The sequence below is a fragment of the Athene noctua genome, chromosome 15 (genome assembly GCF_965140245.1).
Source record: "Athene noctua chromosome 15, bAthNoc1.hap1.1, whole genome shotgun sequence".
Lineage (NCBI taxonomy): Eukaryota > Metazoa > Chordata > Aves > Strigiformes > Strigidae > Athene > Athene noctua.
The window spans coordinates 13,734,913-13,755,709 of NC_134051.1; the positions used below are offsets into that span (position 1 = coordinate 13,734,913).

A 20,797-nucleotide genomic window follows, 5' to 3' on the forward strand; every position below is an offset into this window, starting at 1 on the left:
TCTTGGTAACATTTTGTATATTGAATTACAGTAGTGAATGTTTGACTCGTTGTATATATACTGTGGATGGAGAGATTAAAGAAGTGTTGGTGATAAACTAGATAGTTCTTGTGTTTGTTCTGAGTAATTGATAGAAAATGTGCCTCCTTAATACTCATCACTTCAAGAAGAAATAACATTGGTATAGCAATGAAGCAATACTGCTGCTAGGGTAAGCACAGGCTGTATAAGCCTTCTTGGAGCCCTGGGCTCCTAGTGCACATTAGTTGTTTGTGTTGATGCTTTCTTCCACATCTCCACTGCTATCCGTAGTTGAACTAAATTAGAAAGAAGTGCTGAGTATGAAGTGTGTTTGTTTTCATGGTCCTAAATTAAGCATTGATTTTTGTCCTATAAGTAATAATGAAATTTGGAGTTTCTGCTTTGCTGTGTCTCCACAGTATTGTCAGTTCCATAACTCCCAGAAAAAATGAGGCAAATGGAAATAAAAAGCATTTTAACATCTTTTATTGCAAAAGTCTTTTTTCTTCTTTTATGCAAACCGTGGTCTTTAATAGAATGTTGTTTTCATGCTCTGCTTACCTATGTGTGTGTTGGAGATGGGGAGTGAGAGAAGATGGAATTTCAACTCTCAACTTGTAAAGAAGATTCTGGGTGGAATAAGAGAAAGAAGATTTAAGTTATTAGTCCAGTTAAGGTTACAATTTGAATAGGCTGGTAAAATTGGAAAAACGAAGACAATTTATAATAGCTTCAACTGTTTAAATGTTAATAAATCAGTACACGTTTAAACAGACTGAGTATGCATACAGGCAATTAGTCACTCCAGCATGTGCAGAGCCAGCGCCACAATAACTTGTCTGAGTAGCAATGGCTTTTAATTTATTCAGAGCTAAAGAAATAATAGCAACTAACTCAGATTGTCCATTATTGTATTTTAATGGCACTCTTGAAATATTTAAAATGCTATTGCCTTGATGCTTTCTTGAGGAGGACTTTGAATTCAACTTTATAGTTGAAGATCTTTATTTTGTTAGTGTTACTGTCCTGAAAGCGTACTATGGATGTTTTTTACTTGTGTTATACACTTGTACAAGTCTTGAACACTGCCTGCATTATTCTATTCTTCTCATCCACAGAACAATTTTATAATTTCACAGTTAGGCTGATGGATTATGGTCCATTTTCACGACACTATATATTATTTTTTTCACGTCTTACAACCCACCAATTTTCCACCACCAAAAACCCCACCAACAAACCACAAAATCCAAACAAAAAAACCTTAAAACCCCCAACCTTTCCAGTCTGCCCTCAAAGTGACTGTCTCATCATGACAAAAAGAATACTAATAGTGTGTAGAGTTTCATGATCACAAAGTGTTACATTTAGCTATAAAATGTCACACTTAAATTGCAGAATGTAGGGTTTGGTGTGGTTTTTCCCCCCCCCCCCCCCCCTCAAAATAAATGATAGTCAATACAAGCTGTCATAGACCATCTTTTGAAAAATAGTAATGAAAATAATGGAAGACAGCAAATTTTGTCATATATAATCTTTCCATTCTAAGTTTTTCTACAATTGCTATGTGAATCACAGTGGTTACCTGGTCAGTTCAATGCAATATGAACTTTATTCTTGCCAGAAAGGGTATTCCTTTTATTCCTTGTCCTTATTGACTAAAAGGCTGTTCTGTTCTGCCCTGACCACTTTCTGCTGTGTGTCTTGTGCCAGTAACAGTATTAAACTCTAAGATCACTTAGCAACTGCTTGTCTGAAAAGTAGCCCAGCAGAAAAAAAAAAATTGAAAACAGTTTTGAGGTAGGACACTGTGTATAAATACCAGTGCCTGAACAAGGGAGGTGGTAGCAATGATGGCTAAGGTAACCTGGAAAAGCACAGCCTTAGGAAGGCTGATTAAAGTAGCCATGTAATCACAGCTTTGGTTTAGAATGTGAGTAGTATTATCGAGGGAGAAAGTAGAAGTCTTTTTTAATGTGTGTTAGTATTTAATACCCACAAATTTCACTTTTGGCTTTTCTACAAGATTTGGATTTTTTTTTTTTTTTTTGATAGCTGTATAGAGAACTCATATAAAGATGCTAAGTTACTGTAGAAAAATAATTATTCTTTCTGTGCTGAATTAATGGAGTGCAAAATGCCTCTAATGACCTACTGAAATGTTTCTTGCTAATGTCAGTTCTCAAGCTGTAATGTGGAATGCGTAGGAAAGTAATCGTCTACTTTCTGCATGGGTAAAGAAGCAGAAATATTTTGGAAAAAATCTAGCATGAGGAAATTGGATTGGCTGATTTCAAGTGATACGAGAACCCTGCCGAATCCAGCAAATTACCAATGCCAGACTGCAAGTATGGTGTCTGCACTGAATATTTGATTGACATAGTAAAAACTTTCACATATTGTCCACTACTGGAGTTTGGCAGACTTAATCTGGTCCACAGGACAATGTTAAGTTATTTTGTGAACTGGCCCAAACTTCTGTAACTATAGAAAATACTAAGAAAGATACAGGTAAATCAGTGAACTGAGTGTAAAGGGGAAAAAAGTTGTCCAATGACTTTGCTTACTTGAAGCAATTAAGTAATACCAGTTCTGATAGTGTGTTTTCAGTAAAAGCACAAGAAACTTGCTGACATCTGCTTTGAATATTTGTGGAACAGAATTGGCTGATTTATTATATATAAATGAAGGAGCATTTCATTTAACTGTTGGGAGGGATATTTTAACATAATTGTGTCCCTGCAGAAGCTCTCATGAAGTTATTGATTAACATATGTGAAATTGTTAATGAAATTGAAAAAAAAAAAAAATCTGGTTTAGGACATGTATCCATCCTGATGTTTGTCAGAAGCCATTCAAATCTTCGAAGATCTGTTGTATTTCATGTATTTATGCAAGATCTGGAAGTCAGAATCTGTTTTAGATTAGGTGATTGAGTCCTAATATTTTTTTGTAAAGTTATAGTAAATAGTAAAGAAGTCTTTAAAAATTCTGAATTTCTGTCATAATTTTTTAAAAACAATTTTTATTCTCAATGTAATGACAGAAAGTATTTTTAAGGTATTTGTAGGAAATACAAAGGTTTTCATAGGAGATTACAAGATTCAGAAAATCCCATCGTCTTTAAGCTAGTCTTTAAGACTGAGCTTTAGAAGAAATGCCATGAAGAAGCAATGACGCTATCTCTACTCTGGCCTCACTGTAATAGTTATATTTCCTCAGAATTTCAAGCAAGGAAAACAAGCAATTTGAAGATGTTAAACAAAAAACAGTGTATCTCATTAATATGCATGTAGTGAAAAGGTGTAGTCCCATACCTCTGTGATTAAAACAAAACAGCTGCAGCCACAGGCGAACTTGTAAACAGTTGTATTAAAGCCAGATGCAGACTAATCTGATTTGTTCAATAGTTCTGATACTGTGTTAAATAATACTTTTTTTGAAAGATTGCTTAAATAGTGATGAGATTAAGAGCATCTTTTTGTGCTTTGCTGAATAGCAAATGATGTTGGTAACATCTTAAGTATGGTGCTGAATTAGTGCCACTATGTACATGACATCTAGTTTTCAAATGAGCAAAAATACACACACAAATTCACCTTTATTTGTCCCTTCTCTTTAGATGAACTTCGTCAAGCTATTGTGGCCATGATGAATAGAAAGGATGAACTGGAAGAACAGAATAGGTAGTTTTCTTTTTCTAGTCAAGAGGCACTATAATTTTAAAAAATCTGTTCCCTAATACAAACTGTCCTTTGTGTAAAGTTATGCATCTATCTATTATTTGTCTGTGAAAGGTAAGCTTAACGCTTCAATATTCAGCTGTTGATTCTGAAGAGTAATGCTGCACATCAAATTTTTCATTTGAATTTGAATCACATATAACTCTTTTTTTCTCGGGACTTTTTGCCAGTTGTAGTTTTTTTCAAAACCAAAACTTAAAACCAAATGATTCTTAAGGTCTTTTAAGACAGCTTTCCAAATGAGTAAAAGTTTGTCATTGTACAAATATTCAGAAAATTTCATTTTTTCCACTTCCAGTGCAGAAAAGATGTAGGGTGGCTAACAATGTGCTGAAAGTGGCTGTCATTTGTGAGTGTCTTTATGTTCACTTGGGGCAAAATGATGATGTAAATGCAAAAATGATGTTGCTTATTTAAAATGCTGACAGACCTACATTGTATTTATTTAGTCTATTTAAACACATCATTAGATTAATGAAAATACAAATATATTCAAGGCATACTGTTATTATGCTGTAGAAGGGCTATTTTGTTAATTTACATTTTTCTGTAGATATTTTAATTTGGTGTGAGTGGTTTTTTCATGTTTTGACTACTTACTGATGCCATTTTCCTGCCTCTTATCCTCCCTACTCCAGTAATTGCAAGTTATTGCCCCATTCAGCTTTGCATTTTTTGGCAGAAGGACCAGGATGTTTTGGGTTCTACCATTATGCTTCATGCTGACCCTTGCTATCTCATCAAAGGTTTCACAGAGAAGTCTATGGCAGTGCTCTCAGTAGAGACAAGACCCCTATCTCCTGCTCTTGTTAATAAATATATTGCTTATATATTATTCCTGAGATGTATGGACTTGCACTGAAGCACTGACACCAGATTATAAGCTGTTTTCTATAATAAATTCTTTCTGCATGGAGGTACGATAGATACCATAACAGTTGTGCTTTGGACATGTTGATGAGTTTGTAATAAAAATTAATAGTAAGCACAACTGTTTTGATTGGGTCCTTTTTCCTTGTAGCTTTTCATATCGTTGTATAATCAATTCAGGTGAATTTATTACATTAAATAATAAAATTTTAGGATAGGATGACATTAATGGTATCATTCAGGCAACCTACTCCGTGATTCGTAGAGTATTCTCTAATTACTAGGTAGTGTTGGCAGTGTTCTAACAGAGCCTGCTGCCTTATTCCAGATCTCTGAGAAATCTGCTAGATGGAGAGATGGAGCATTCAGCAGCACTAAGGCAGGAAATGGACAACTGGAGAAGAAAAGTAGCAGAACAGGAAGAGCGACATGCCACAAAAGTCCAAGCCTTGGCACGGTAAGAAGCACTGAAAGTGTAATAAAAGGTAACAGCAGTGGAACAAGAGAATGAAAAATTCTGCAAAGAAGAAAAAATCATTTTCGAGTAGTTTAGTTTTCAGAAGAACATAAGTGATTTAGGATGAAAAATCCCATGGCCTTTAGCTGAATTTAAGCTGAAAAAAAAAAAACCTTTGGAAGATTTTCTGTCAAATTCAGTGGGTTTGTGGTTTTTGTTTTGTTAAGTGTTAACAGTAAGTGAGAGTTTAAAATATTAGTATAACCACTGTTATAGCTCCAGAGGAAAGAATATCAGTGAGCTGAACTTATGACAACAACAAGTTTAATTTAAAAAAGTAATTAGACTAATATTAAGAAATATAAGCCATGAAAATAGCGACAGTTAGATAATGAGACTCGATACAAAGGAATATGTGTATGTGAAAGGTAAATGTAAGAAGACTTTTCTCTCTTCATATATCTATTTCACTCAGTTCTAGCCCCCCTCCTCACCCCCCTCTTTTTTTAAAATTAGTTTTTGTTTTACTTGATATTTGGGAGATTATTGGTATAGCTGTCTGCCCAATCTGGAACAAATCACAATACTGAGGTCCTTGGTTTTTTCTTTCTGTTGGCTATTTGATATTAATGATGTTGAAGTACCTAGCACTGTCTGCAAACAGTAGTTTCCAAACCTCAAATCTGATATAGAGGGCAAGGAGGGGAACAGAAACACTGTGTTAACTGTGTCAATGTTTATTGTGAACTGACTGATGTTTTTGTCCCAGAATAATGAAATGCTCATTCTAATAGTGGAAATGGCTGCTTTGGTGCATGTGTAAAACATAAGGATTTGTTGTGTTTTTTTTTTTTTTCTTTCCAAAAATACACAAGATAGATTGTTGGGGTTCTAGCTCTCACACCTGGACCCAGGGAGAGCTTGTTTTGGAGACTATTTAATTTTAATATTACTCCGCAGTATTCCTCTGGTAGATGTCTAATATAGTTCCACACTGAGTTTAGTATGGGGACCCCTCTCCTCCCAGCAAGTTCTTACTTCAGTCAGTAGAAGTTGTGCTGAGTGGTCCTAGTGTCAGTTAAATTGAGTAGGAATGTTTCTGGCTATATTTATTGCTTTCAGTATTATAGAATATGTCAGTGTCAGCTGCTGCTGACACAGATACCCTTCTGTATGTACCCTTACATATCTAAGCAGTAAAGAATGGATTATCCATCTTCTTCAGTGACATTTTCATCTGATCTGTCTTCCTTCTATCTCATTATTTAAGCATTAATTTGTTTTCCTTGGGCTGATGTTTTTTTCTTGTCCTGTTGTCAAGTTTTCGTGGCTGACCACTTTATCAACAACTGTATCATAAGCAACAGTTGTTGCCAAACAGCATCAACAGTAGTTTCTGAAGTGGTGTAACTGCTTCCCCCTAGCTCCAGGAAGGTCAGCTGGAACAGGTTTTTCAGGACTGCTTCCAGTCAGGTTTTGACTATCTCCAGAGATGGGAGACTTCCCGGCCCCTCTGGGCAGTGTTGTTGGCAGTGACCCATTGGCAATGCAAGGTGCTGTTGGCTTTCTTTGCTGCAAAGGGTGCATCGCTGGCTCGTGGTCAGCCTGTTTTCCACCAGGACTCCTAGTTCCTCCTCCGCAGAGCTGTTTTTCAGCCCACAGCATATATGGGTACCTAGGGCTATTCCTCCCTGGATGCAGGACTTTGCATTTCCCCTTGTTGAACTTCAAGGGATTTGTCTGAGTCCAGCCTGTCCAGGTCCCTCTGAATGGCAGCATAACCATCTGGTTTATCAACTGCTCCCCAGTTTTGTATTGTCAGTGAACTTCCTGAGGGTGCATTCTGTCCCAGCATCCAGGTCTTTAATGGAGGTGTTAAACAATATGGGCCCCAGTAGTAACTTGCCTCCAGATTGACTTTGTGCCACAGCTATTGTGAAGGAAAAGAATTTTAACCCTTGTCTAAATGTAATTTAGCTTAAGAAAGACTTTTGAAGGTAAGTGCTGCTGTAAGAGTGTGATTATTTTCTTCTTACAATTCTAAATAAGCTCTAGATTAACCTATGATGCCTAAAATCTTGGGGATGATTCACATGTATAGCAAACAACAAACCTATCCCAAATGTTAAATAAGATTAGTAATCTGTGCCTTATCACAGAGAAGTGTTTGTTTTCTGCACGTGCAGGCAGAGTGCTTAGTGTCAGTCATGAAGTACCACAACTGAGATTCCTATAAGCTTTTTATTGCATAGCAAAACTTGTATCTTAAAGTCATAAATATAAAGCTTTCTTAAAAAAAAAAAAAAAGAACTAATTCTGCTTTTGATGACACATCAAAACAAACTACTCACTTTGAGGGAGGGAGAGATATGCATAAGTGGGTTTGACATTCATGTGATGTAGAGCAATTGAGACAATGCAAATACTTCATCATTTAATATTCATGTTTCAGGTTATAGGAATTGTATATTCATATTTCTTTGACTCACTTCCCCCACAGTTTTAGAATTTGCAGTGACATATGGGTGAATCAGATATTTGTCATGCACATACCTTTTTAAAGAATAGATAAGGAGCTTTTATAACAAGATCTAAAGAGATGCTCACTTGCCCAACTTGTTATTTTTAAATGTTTGTTTAATTTCTCTTATTGCTGTGGAGACTGGGTGTATTTTGTTGATTGCTCTTCTGAAAGTCAGTTTACCTTGTCGCATGACAAAAACAGTGTTGAGAGCTGCTTAGGTACAACAAATTCTTGTATCGCTGGTTATTTTGGACTTTGGATGCATTTTTTTAATGATTCATTGCAGCTCATTTTCTAGCACATAAGAAATTTGCATACAGTTATTTTGGAATATAGGTTTTTCTTCTAAATTCTTTTGTTGGTTCATGTTGTACACTGTAGGTGATGCTGCTGCAATAATAAAAGTAAAAAGATTTAAAAAAAAAAAATCTCTTAAGCCAGGAATTTGGGCAAGCTGAATAATTTGAAATAACAAAAGTTTTGGAAAAGCCTTGTAAGTGCTGCATAATACTAGGTGAGCGAGACAAGACTAAATTTCAGATATTCTGTAATAGTGAAAACTCATGGTTTACCTGGAAAACAATTGATCACATGACTAGAGTAGAAAAATTTCCTCAACTGTAATATTCTGAACATCTTAAGGCAAAGAAAATCATTCCATAACAATCTGTTGTAATTTGATAAACAAATATGCTTCAGATTGTGAGCGCTGATATTTATGTGTGTCCCCAAAGCTCCTCTGAAGAATTCGACGTAAATATCTTCCTGAAGGCTTTGAAGACACAAATTTCAGTGACACATCAGTCAGTGTTGAAATGATTACTTCTGGATATCTGCAAAATTGGTTTATTCAGCTGGTCTAGACTCTTCAGAGTCTCTGATCTCCTAGACAAAATGCTAGCTTACATAGAGAAATTTTCCTCAGTTTCTGAATTTCTCTTTGAAAAATGGAAAAATTCTTAGGTCATTTTAGTTTCAAGTAGTGGTAATTTCACTATTCCATGTGAAGTATTTGATTAGCTCTTTCATAACAGTTACGATACTGTTTCAGAAGGAGGAGTCTCAGCTTTCAACCTATTACCTATTTCCTAGCCTTCTGTTAGAATACACTAAATAGACATTCTAGTATAATTTTGTAAGCCCTTTTTTGTTGTTTTTCGTTTTTTTTCTTCATCAATGAGCCTTTCTCAAATTGCATGGATGTATTGTACCCGTGGATTTTTGGCAATGCAAAGGTTTTTTAATTGAGATTTTTTTTTTCTTCTGTATGGAATACTTTTACATCCCATTGTTAGGCAAAGAAATTTATTGGAGATGACTGTGAAATTGGATAATCTCAGACTGCATATTCTTAGACTATTTTCAGAAATGTTGGAGGAAAGCATTTTACAAAGATCAAGCTTTGTAGCAAGAAAAGCAGCTAGAAAGAGATGACGATAATGTGCCGTGTAGGGAAATAAGGGTTGAAAATTTGACTATATTTTACACTTTTATGTATCTTCTGTTTACTGTACATTCTGTAACCTAATCTGCCTCCTTTTATCTAGTGTCTGTGTTATTTAAGCCACATTGCTTTCGCATTTGGCATTTTATATTAATCTCTTTTAACACTTCATTCATGACCATAGCGCTTCTATGATGGGTGAAATGATGTGCTATGCATCTTGAAATGATTGCATCACTACCTTAAGCAGCTTCTTAGAGAGAGGAGAAAATATATCTTGTCCCTGCTTGTGAAAACTAATTTGAATATTCCCATATTCAATGATTTTTTTCCTGCTTAGTTAGTTGGTGACATGTCACAGGTTCCAAAAACATTTTATAAAAAATTAGTTATGTTATTTCATAAGATAAGCAACTTCTCCATATTCATTATCCACAAAGCCATCCGGATGTGATATCAGTGCTAAGATAGAACCCTCCTTTCATAATTTAGATTTGAACACAGTCTGTGTTGTGAAGCTATCATGAGAATAGTTTTCAGTTTATCATGCATATGGTGTTTGTCTTTCATGACAAGCAGTTAGGTTTATCACATTATTCTTCATTACAGTATTTTTCAGAGATAGTTCAATTTCCACTTCTATGGGTAATAGTTCTCTTTTTTTCTTACTTCATTTAGGGTATATATGACTACAATTAATTGTGATCTTGCACTGCCTAATAGTAAGATAATAGGATAATTCAGGTTGGAAGGCATCTCTGGAAGTCATCTAGCCCAATCTCTGTATGTAGATTCTCCATATTCGTGCAGTACGTTGTTTATATCAATTCATTCTCAAGATTCATGCATTTAAATTTTTTTTTTTTTTTTTAGTGTTTGGAGATTTGATACCTTTATAGTGTTTTCTAAACCACTAAATTTTTATCAAGACACAGACATCTGTTGGATTTTTTGTTTTTGTTTTTCGATAAGCCTGGATTTAGAAATAAGACTCGTTTTAGGCATCAGCTCCACAGAAAGCACTTGTTACTATCTGATGTTTGTGCCAGTAGCTTAATTAAAGTATTCTTCAGGCCATTATAGTTGAGATACATGAGAAACTACTCTTTCAAATTATTTTCTTACCATGTTCATTTTACAAAAGCCCTAGAGGAATTTTTGTATCTTTTTCAGAAACAAGTTGTGTGGGTTTGTTTTTTCTTTTTCCTTTTTTTTTTTTTTTCTTCTTTCTGTTAAGGTGTAGGAAAATAAGTCCTATAAGGCCTCTTCCTCTGCAACATAAATCACAACTTAAAGGGATATTATTCTTTAACCTTTTAATAAAATTGTTGGAAGTCAGCTTTTATAAAAGCTGTCTTACTGGTGTTAGTATTAACAGCCAGAAATCTTTTCATAAACATAAGATGTATCTAATTTGACTTGCATAGTAAACCTTGACTCTGCTTGGTGTGTGTATACATGCTTCAGTAGGCATAACTATCTGTCACAGAAACTTTGTGGACATTACTAGAAAATAACCAAGCTCCTTCAACTCCCCTTGTCCTGCTATAATGATAGTTTTTAAAAGGGATGCTATAGCACAAGGAAGGTGGGGGAGATTTCACCTGCGGGGTGTTGGTGGTTCTCCAAGAACACAGCAGAAGTCTCAGCAGGGGGGGGCTGATCCACTGCTGTGTTCCAGATGAATAGCATCTCTCTTCCATGCTATCTTCCCTTTGATGTGAGAACATGCTGCTTGTTATCCTGTTACATTCATCCTCTCGTTATGAGAGTCCTTAGGGAACAGTTGCTGTTTTTCCTGGCATGAATTAACTTTTTGGTGAGGATATGCCTTTATCAGTAATATTGCATGCTACCTTTTCATTTGTTGTATACATAGAAGTTAGGCATATGTTTTCCAAATGTGAACTTGTTTTATGCTGCTAAAAAAAATTCATTATTCTTACAGCAGGTTTTTTTTTTTCTTAGGCAGGATTTCTTTAAATGCTAATTTTTAAATAATGAAATTGAGAGGAAGTGTAATTATTTTTCCTTCAAAATTAGGCAGGGAATTGAAGGTATTTGACAACTTAGATTTATTATATAATTGATCATTCCTTGTCATTGCAGATAATTTTCCCAAAAAGATAATAAATAAGTTTGTTGTTGCTGAGGTGTTCTATGGCTGTGTACCATTCATGAATGTAAAAGAAAATTTATTTTCAGCAACACAATATTTTCTTTCTGTATTAATATGATCAATGTCACTGAATATTGCCATTGAAAAGTAAATCCTTTATTATTAATGTTTTACTTCAAAGCTTTGGCAAAAAGGATTCCTTACACTATAGTAACGCCAGTCAAGTATTGCTGTATAAACAAGCCCTGACCATATGCATACTCTTGAAAGAAATTTACTGAATGTTTTTCCTTTTTCTAACTTGCTTTCAGTACAGGACTTTAGTAGAATCATTAAGATTTTTCATATAACTTTTGAATACATACAGTGGTTCAGGTGAATTTTCAAGTATGTCTCTCCATAAAAATGCTTATCATTTTAGGGATTTTATGAGATGGTATCTTCCATTTTAGAAAATTGATAAAAGTTATTCATGTATCACCATTTAAGATTTTGATACTTACATTCTTCTTCTCTTTGCTTGCAGTTGTTATTACATACTGATTCACTACCATATTTAGTATTGTATTTTTCCTCTGGTTTTAAGCAAAGACACTGCTGATGGCTGAGAGTAGATACATATAATTTTGTAATATTCTGATTTATCTTTGGGAGAAGTACTAAAGCAAAAAGCTGACTACAGAGTTTAATTGCATCATCAGTAATTTCACTGGATAAAATTGCTATAGAATAACCTATACTCTGCTAAAAAAGGTTGATTCTTACCGCATTAGCTTATAAATAACATTTATTGGAACTTGGAAATATCTTTATTTGGTTTTCTTTGGAGAATATTCAAAGAACTATGGAGAAACTCCTACAGTTAGTTGAAAAAAGTTCAGATGGAATACAATTAAATCTGCTGTTCTACTTGTGTGGCATTTATAAGTTGCTGTATTTAATTTGTTTATATTTCTTTAGTCATACTTTTGGAGAGATTTTGGAGATAAATCTGCTCTGTCAGAAACTAACTTTGTATTTGTCTTAAGGAAAAAAATGTGGAGAAATGCATATGTTTTTTTCTTTGTCTTGCAGATGCAAAGCTTCAAAGAAGCTCTGCTAATCTGCTTTTTACGTGTGCCCAAATAGTAATAAATCATAAAGAGACCCGAGAGGGAGTTAAATTCTGGTTTCATAGGATGCTTTAAATCCATTTTTTTGTGATTGGATTTCGAACCTTAGTATTTTTTTCCATATAGTGCTTAATGTGCAGTTTTCTAGTTTTATAATCAAACAACCCAAGAAAAGTATGTTTTATATCATTGTTCTGCATGAGTAATCACCTATGATACAAAGCTTAATCAACAGCACACTCTAGATCTGTGCCATTTGAGCAAAAAGAGTAATTTGTAGGAGTACAAATGGCATATTATCACTCTGTCTTTCAGCTACTTACTAACATGGGAGAAGTGATCAGACAGGAAAATTTATTATAATCGAGATTTTGGAGGTGGGTGTGCTTTTAGTGGCATAGTTCTCTGTTTCTGTTTTCCCATGTATTTCAGCCTGATTTTTTTTTTTTTTTCCTCTATCCCCTTCAACTTTTACTTACAGTCTTGTTATTTATTCCTTGGCACAGAATGTGGAATTGTTCAGAGTACTTCAAAGATGCTGAAAGCATTGTTTTTATCACTAGTCTCATGACAGGCTAACAGTTTAGCTCCAAGTTAGATGGTAAAGTTTGGAAAAGTTACAGAAGTAAAGCTGGGACCTTCACATAGAAATATTTAAGACCCGTAACAATACGTATTACTGTTGGTTCAGCTGGATGAGAACTCCTGCAAATCTGACCCTTAACTCCTATACAGGAGTTTCTCCTCCTACAACATAGTTGCTATGAATATGTGATATAATACCTCTTGAAGTCATTAAAGACTTTACAGTGGGTGCTTGCCAATTTATTTTTTTAAGCATGCTGCAATAGAAAGACCTATATAAATTAATGTGTATCAGAACGCACCCTCTTTGGTATCTAGCTGAATAGTAGTAATGAGAAAGTTGTCAAAGAATAAGAATTTGTAAGATAATAAGGAGGCATATTAGAAAATTGTGACTGGGTGATAGTATCCTGCTTTGAATTTTAGTCTTGTATCAAAAATCTTAACTGAATTAAAGTCTTTCTAAAGTTCATCTGTACTGTATGAATTTTAATTGATAGGCACAGTAGTAAAAAAAAGATTTTTTTTTTTATGCTGTCTCAGTACAGACAGAAGGTACTCAGTCTATTCTCAAATGAATGGTGTATGATTATTCCATGAGAATCCTTAAAACTCAACGTATTGTAATTATATACAGTTATTTCATGTAGACATATTTACATTTCTGGTGAGAAACTTTGTCTAGCTGTCATATAAATATTTTTTCATGAATGAATTATTTAGACTTGTTTTAATGTAGTATATAGAATTAAACTGTATTTCTGATTTTTTTTTCCTTAATCTGAATATTAGCGTCCATTGCTGGTGGAAAAATGGATTTGTGCTTTGTATCTAGGAAACAAAAAATATCATAAAATGCATAAAATCATCAAGGACTTCATTAAAATTTGATAGTTAGTTAATCAGTAGTTTCATCTCTAGCAACCTCCTACTAAAGAACTGAATAAAACTGAATTACATAGTTCAGAAAACTGATTTGAAATCCATTGAAATATGAATATAGTACCAATCTAGATTTTTTATATATAAATATGGCATTGCTCACATCAGCAGTTTATTTTTGTGTATGTGTATATATAATATATATGTAGTGTGTGTGTGTGTATATATATATATATATAGTATAAGGACCATCAAACATATTTGCATGTGTTTCTGAATACTTCTTGTTCTTAAATAAATTCCCATAAATGCCTCCCTTTTGGTGTATAATCTCATTACAGCTGCCTGTAATCTGTTACATATCTGGGGTTTCACCATTCCTAGAGCTTGTACTGCTCTTGACCTGCCCATATTCTGTCTTCTCTAACCAGTTGCAGGTTTCTTGTGTGTGATGTTCTCTGCCGCAGCTGTAGCACCTCTGTATTTCTACCCTGAAGAGTACCCTTTCTACCCTTGAAGAAGAGTAAAAGTTGTCTGAGTTCCCTGTCTTTCAACACGTTTTAGTTACGGGTTTTTTTTGTATAAACACCCGTCATACTTGGTTAACTGAACGAGCTTAGATAATGAATTTTCAGACATGCATTTTGTCACCTTTAGTTAAAATTCCTTTGGTTAAAATCCTTTTATTTCCCCCCAAATATAAGGTGCTAGTATCCCATCTTTATTTTTTTGATTGTTGATTTAGATAGTCTGTATCATTTTTCTTCTGTCAATGTATCATAGTAAAGAAAATCTAAATTAAACAATTAATGAAAAGTTTTTGATTATGAGATAATTTGTTTCACTGATGCCTTTATGTGGCCCTGGAAAAGTAGGTTTCCTGGTACTCTGCTGTTGATGTATTATTTAATGTGCAGGTAGCTTTTTTTTCGTCTTGATCACACAACTCAGACAAAGCTTATTATTACAGAAAGTATGTTTTTTTCCATTGAAAGAGGCTTTTCTCTATTTCGAGAAAACAATAATATTTATTTATTCTGTTCTTTTTATCAACAGAGAAAATGAGGTGCTGAAAGTGCAACTTAAGAAGTATGTGGGAGCTGTCCAGATGCTCAGAAGAGAAGGTCAAACAGTGGAAGGTAAGGATACAATGAAGGGGGGGGGGGGGAAATTCTGTGCACAGGGTTTGTTTTGCTGTATGCAACCATTGAGACAGAGTTTATTGGAGGCATAGATATACTAACAAAGTGATGGAAGTGACTCCTGGAATTGTATAAAAAAACTGACAATGAAAGAATAACCAGTGAACAAGCATGCCTCTGGTTTATAAGAATCTGTTTTTTTTTTTTTTTTTTTTTTCCTGACTGATCCTGGATTGGATCTCTGTAGATAACCAGCCACCCGATGCTGTGAGAGTTTTGGTCCATAACCAGAAAACTTCAGCCACACAAAACAGTCCTAGTGTGGCTGGGAACATGGTTCACACTTCCACATGCTGCCTAGTATGACATCAGCCCTCTCCCTGTTGGAAAATATCAGCATCTGAAAAGATGACAGTTTTGTTTCTATGAGAACTGTCCCTGACGCATCTCTGACTGGGTATTTGCTGCTGTGTGAACAGTTTTTTAATGCAGACAGATATCAAACAAAAAGAATGTGATGGCATACCATCAAATTACTGCTTAGTAGAAACCCTCAAGAAGTCTTTGCTTTCCTTGCTGAGTCTTTTCCAAAACAAATGAAATAATTTACATGAAAGTGGGATTAGCAAGAGATAATAATAAGCCCTATTCACCTCTCCAAACTATGGTAGGGTAGTATCTCCCAATAGTAAAAAATAACATATTTGATATCTTTTCCTTTTGAGAAAAATACCGATGTAGATTTTTGTATTTATTTTTACAGAACGTTTTCTGTTAGATGAGGTGATCTTTCTTTCAACAAGAAAAAGCTATCAGATGAAATGTGATTTTAAAAAATAACCAATGAATTAGTGTGATACTGGAACATAAGAATAATTTTTTTGAGAAGAGAAAATTTAGTATCTTTAGATTATACCATTACTGTTGTTTTGGAAATCAGTATTTTCAGACTGTTTGAAATAGACTCCGTTTTAAGACCAGACATTTAACTTTCTTTGCTAAATTGCCCTGATTCTAATGAGCAGATTTTATATCTGAAAGATAACGAGTTAAATTATCAGCAGTGTTACCTGTTTTATTCAGTGGTCAGTGGAGCTAGAACTGTCCATGACAGGGTGAACTCGAGTCTTGATTCTGAATCATCACCTGGTGGGACCTGTATTTCCACTGACCACAGGTGTTTTGGGAAACAGAGGTAGCTTTTCAGAAATGAGAACCATACATCTTTTTTTTTTTTTTTTTTTAATTGTCAATATTGTGGTCATGTAAGTGGCTGTATGAATGAATACTACATTAATTCTCCTCTTAAAGGCTAGTTAAGTAAACTTATCTGGAGTTTAAAAACTTCATTCATCCTGAAAAGCAATTTTGTTAGTGAGAACACATGTTTTTACTTCCGACTTTGCTGGAGTGTAGTGATTCATATTAAGAATTATTCACGAAAACCATCTTTTAAGCTTCTTATAATAGCAGAAATTATCCTTCATTAGGATACTGACAGTTTCCATGATGAGTGCAATTATAGGAAAAGGAAAAAAAATATTCCTAGGCTAGCTATATTCTGCCATGTTAAAATTATGCAAATTAATGAGTGATAAGAATAGAAACTGAGTAGGACGGTCAGATTTTATAGATGAAAAAGGGGGATGGAACAGTACCAACATCTCTAAAAATGAATACGTGTATGCTTTATGCTCAAAGGATATTTTATCAATCCGCGGTAATTTTTTGTAATATTTATCATTAGTGACCAGAATAAATTTCAGTTATATGCACTATTTGTAGTAATTTTTCTTATATTCTAACTTCATGCATTATAGTTTTATAAAACCAAATTATTTTTTCCTTAGCTACCATTGGAGATTTTTAAGTTGAATTTTTAGTAGTACTGGGCCTCTGACTCCAAAAAAAAGTACTTAAACATGAAAATAATGCCTGAGAACTAATATATTTAGATACACTTGAAAAAAGAAGAGTGAAATGAGAAAAAGTTTTTTCTTTTACCAGATTTATAGAAACTATTGCTCTCATAGTTTATATAAATAACTTGCATTATCTCATCGTAGGCATTCTTATTTTTCGGGTGTGAGCTTTCATAAGTAAGAATTTGCATTATTAGAAAGAGCTATTTGTACTTCGCAGTACATAGTTCTTTGTGTAACTTCAGGCAAATTATTGAATTCCAATTGTGGTATAACTTAAAGTGATTGTAACAACCTGTACTAAGTCATTTTGTTCTTAATTAGCTCACATGCTCAGAAGGATTACAGAGTATATTTAAAAGACCTATTTTATTACTGTGTTCTGAGGTTGTGACAATTATGTGAAGAAAATAAGATGAAGAAACTACTGTTTTCTTGGCTTTTGTCATTTTAAGTTAAAATTCTTGTTGCTTTCTTTATATGTAATAATTTACACATTCATAGGTTAATGTTCTTGGCTTTTCAGCTAGCCTTACATGTAGATGGTGTCATAGAGTTCTTATCTGCTTCAACTTGAAATACTCCCAGCTGTCATCTTTTGCTGTAATGCTAGGAAATTGTCTTCATCAGAGGCATAAACTGTTGCATACAACTAATTTCACTGCTGCCCTATGTTATCATAATGAGTAATTCCAACAATGATTAATCTTCTTCCAAATGGTATCAAAACAAAAGTCTTAAATGTATTGTAGATTTTAGAGCACTGTGTGTTTAGACTTTCTGTGACACTGTTTTGAAAGAGTCAGAATAAATTGAGCTTCTGCTGTTACTTTTTTGACTATAAATAGAGAAGAATCTACATGTTTGCCACAATAATTGGATCAGATGGTATTGAGTATGGCTTTTAAATAGTTTCCTAAAATAATAAATGAAACTCAGCATAATACTTTGCCTTGTGGTGACTTAAAAAAACCAAAAAAACACTCAGAAAATGTGATTATAAATAAATTGCCCAAGACTCAGAATGCAGACAAGTTCAGAATATTGTACCAGCTTTCAAAATGAATGATCACTGCCATAGACTGAGCAGCTTGATATTGGTATTTAAATATTTAATAAATGAGCATCCTGATTTCTCAGCCATCGGCAGGAATTGGATGTGTACCATTTTTCAGACCTGCTTAGATACAATAATATTATGTATATGAAAAGGCTGATCTTAGAAGTTTTCGGCTGAGGAACTTCAAGCAAGATTTACAAGAAACGGCTCTTAAAATAACATTCAGAATTAACTTAAAATAATAATAATTAACTTTTGAATATATATATTCTTCCTCAAAGCAAAACCAGTTCCCACAGTCTAGGAGTATTTAGTCAGATGAATTATGATATCCTCTATGTACCTCATGGTGGTTGCGTATATATAGACTGGATTTTGAAAAATGGTGAAAGCATTTGTTAAACCTTTTTTATTAGGGCTTGTTTACTTACTTTATATGTGCTAACTTGTTTTTTTTAGAAATTCATGATCTGTGAGAAAAAGTTGAATTTTACTTTTTGTAACTTGGAGAAGACTTAGAATAGGTCTTAAAGTGATCATAAAATACATATAGGGTAGCTAGGAACAGAAATAGAATAAAACTTTTTCATTCACTGGATAAGAAAAAAACCAATGGGCTTAAATGGCAGGTGAAGGAAGTTTGATTAGCTATCAAGAAAACCTTTCTGAGAAGAATACTTAAATTTAAATAGACTGTGCAGGGAAGCATGAAATCTCCATTATTTGAGGTTTCAAGGTATAAATTAGACAATTAACTGTCAGGAATGAAATAATTGCAGCTGATTCTGCTTTACTCAAAAACATGAAATACTAGATGAAGTATGGAATGTCCATTCTCAGCCCTATTTTCTGTAATTTCTATGATATGTAAGTAGTCTGTGCAAGTATTATGAAATTATATTATGTAAGTGAAGTAGAAAAAAGACTTGAAAGAGGAGCATAGGCTTACTTTTCAAAGGCTTTAGGTAGGATTTGCAGTTACTACCTACATATATTAGTTAGCTGTACTCACAGAACAGCCAAATGCTTTTAGTTTGCATTTTTTTTTTGTTGAGACTACCTGTCTAATATTGCTCACAAGAAAGCTTCCTGTATCATTTGTATTTTAGTACTTGTAAAATTGTTTAATATTAATCCTATTTTGAAACTTCTAATAACTATTTCTTTAAGAGCTATTACTTCTAAACAGGTTGTCTTAGATGTTTATGTAATGTAACTTTTTAATTTGAGGTATCTCTTTGTTTTAGTTCTACCAAACATTTGGACCACTGATGGTGAACTTACTATTCCAGAGCAAAAGCAAGTAGAAAACAATGAGGAACTAGCCAGCTCTTATGAAAGAAAATTGATTGAGGTAAAGTTTGTACTGTACAAGATTTATGGAATCATAATTGTAACATAACATTTGAAGCTGCAAATAGATTCTTTGTCTGGTTGTTATTTTTTTCTCCGTTATTGTAAAGAAGAGTCTAATTTTTGCCTTAAAAAGAAAAAAGGAAAGATTTAATTTTCAGGATTCTGTGGTTAAAGTATGAATTTGTTCATTCAACTTCAAAGCATATTTAAAGCAATTCAGATAATTAAAAACATTTCCTAACAAGGGTACACATTTATACTTTGATGTTAAAATGAAGGTTTTAATAAATAAACAAGGTCCTTAAGGTTATAACTGATGATGGTGAAGTTGAAACCATCACTGACAATAGGTTTCAGGTATTGTCTAAATTACAGTACATAGTTACAGGCATTACTGTTTTGTTAGTTGAGCTTTAAAATGAGGACATACTGAAATCTGTAGCTTCTTCTGTGCTTTCATACTGTTTTCTGATTGTTAGCGTTTTCTTTTTGTATTGCTTTACCATATAGCTTATTGAATACTGCAGCATGGAAACAGATAGTGGAAGCTACTAGTTCTGTTGATACGACCATGTTAGAAAAAGTTCTTAATGCAAGATTCACTTTTAACACTAATGTAAAATTCATTAAAGGAAAAAAAGAAAGATTAGGGTTTCATCCTAAATTTAAATACAAATGATTTTTCCAGACAGAAGTAATGAAATTTAGTATCTAATACCCATATCTCCTATTAAATATTAAATGAACATTTTTATAAAAAGTAAAACAATTCTCTGTCTTTCTCTTGCCCAAAATACTCTGAAATTGGATACTCATATTAACAGATTAACATGAAGATGACTAAAAATGCAGGTCATGCATCGAAGAGATTAATACCGTTCTTCTGAAACATTCATACTTGGTTATCCTTTTCTCATAGGACCATGTGAAACTAATTCTCTCCCTAATGCATACCTTTGGTTGGGTTCTTCTGACTCCTTTCCTCTGTTCTATACCTATCAAAAGAATATCTTAATTAAGAACACAGGTAAAATCTCTTTCAGCTTTAAAAGCGTCCTCCTTGCTTCTACTCAGTTTGTTCTGCATGTTCAGGAGTTTGTTGCTACACTTCTGAGTTTGTCAGAGACAGTGTTAGCAGTAGCACTGATGGCACAACAGTAGATGTAATCACTGGAAAACCTTGTTACAGATCACATCCAGAAGAGGAGGTCCGTATCTTGGTCTCACTAGTCTGTAACAATATCTTCGCATATTCAAAATAGGATGTAACTCCTGTAACAATCCAGAGGTATTTACCAAAAGTCATTACTCCTTTTTCTCTCCACAAATGAAAGATGTGAAGTCTTACTTTCAAAGGTTAGCTTGCATTGTATTCCACATTGAGGACTAGGATAGAAACCACTCTTGAATGCTGTTCTGGCAGTTCCATTCAGCTAGAACTGGGTCTGAAAAATGTTCAGACTTAAGCAGTTTTAGTAACTGTTACCTTGTGCCTAGTAGGTTGTTTCATCTGAAGACAAATATTCCCTTGAATTTTTTGGTGGCTGATCAGGATATTGA

General features: G+C 33.8%; 1 protein-coding gene across 3 annotated transcripts in view; it reads left to right on the plus strand.

Moving 5' to 3' along the window:
* The window catches only part of SNX29 (sorting nexin 29), a 133,533-nt gene that overhangs the window by 31,105 nt on the left and 81,631 nt on the right, over positions 1-20,797 (plus strand). For all 3 annotated transcript variants that reach the window (XM_074919778.1, XM_074919779.1, XM_074919780.1), the window contains exons 12-15: positions 3,644-3,707; positions 4,963-5,091; positions 14,814-14,896; positions 19,129-19,235. In XM_074919778.1, the coding sequence (XP_074775879.1) occupies positions 3,644-3,707; positions 4,963-5,091; positions 14,814-14,896; positions 19,129-19,235 (383 nt within the window). The remainder of the gene's footprint in view (positions 1-3,643; positions 3,708-4,962; positions 5,092-14,813; positions 14,897-19,128; positions 19,236-20,797) is intronic.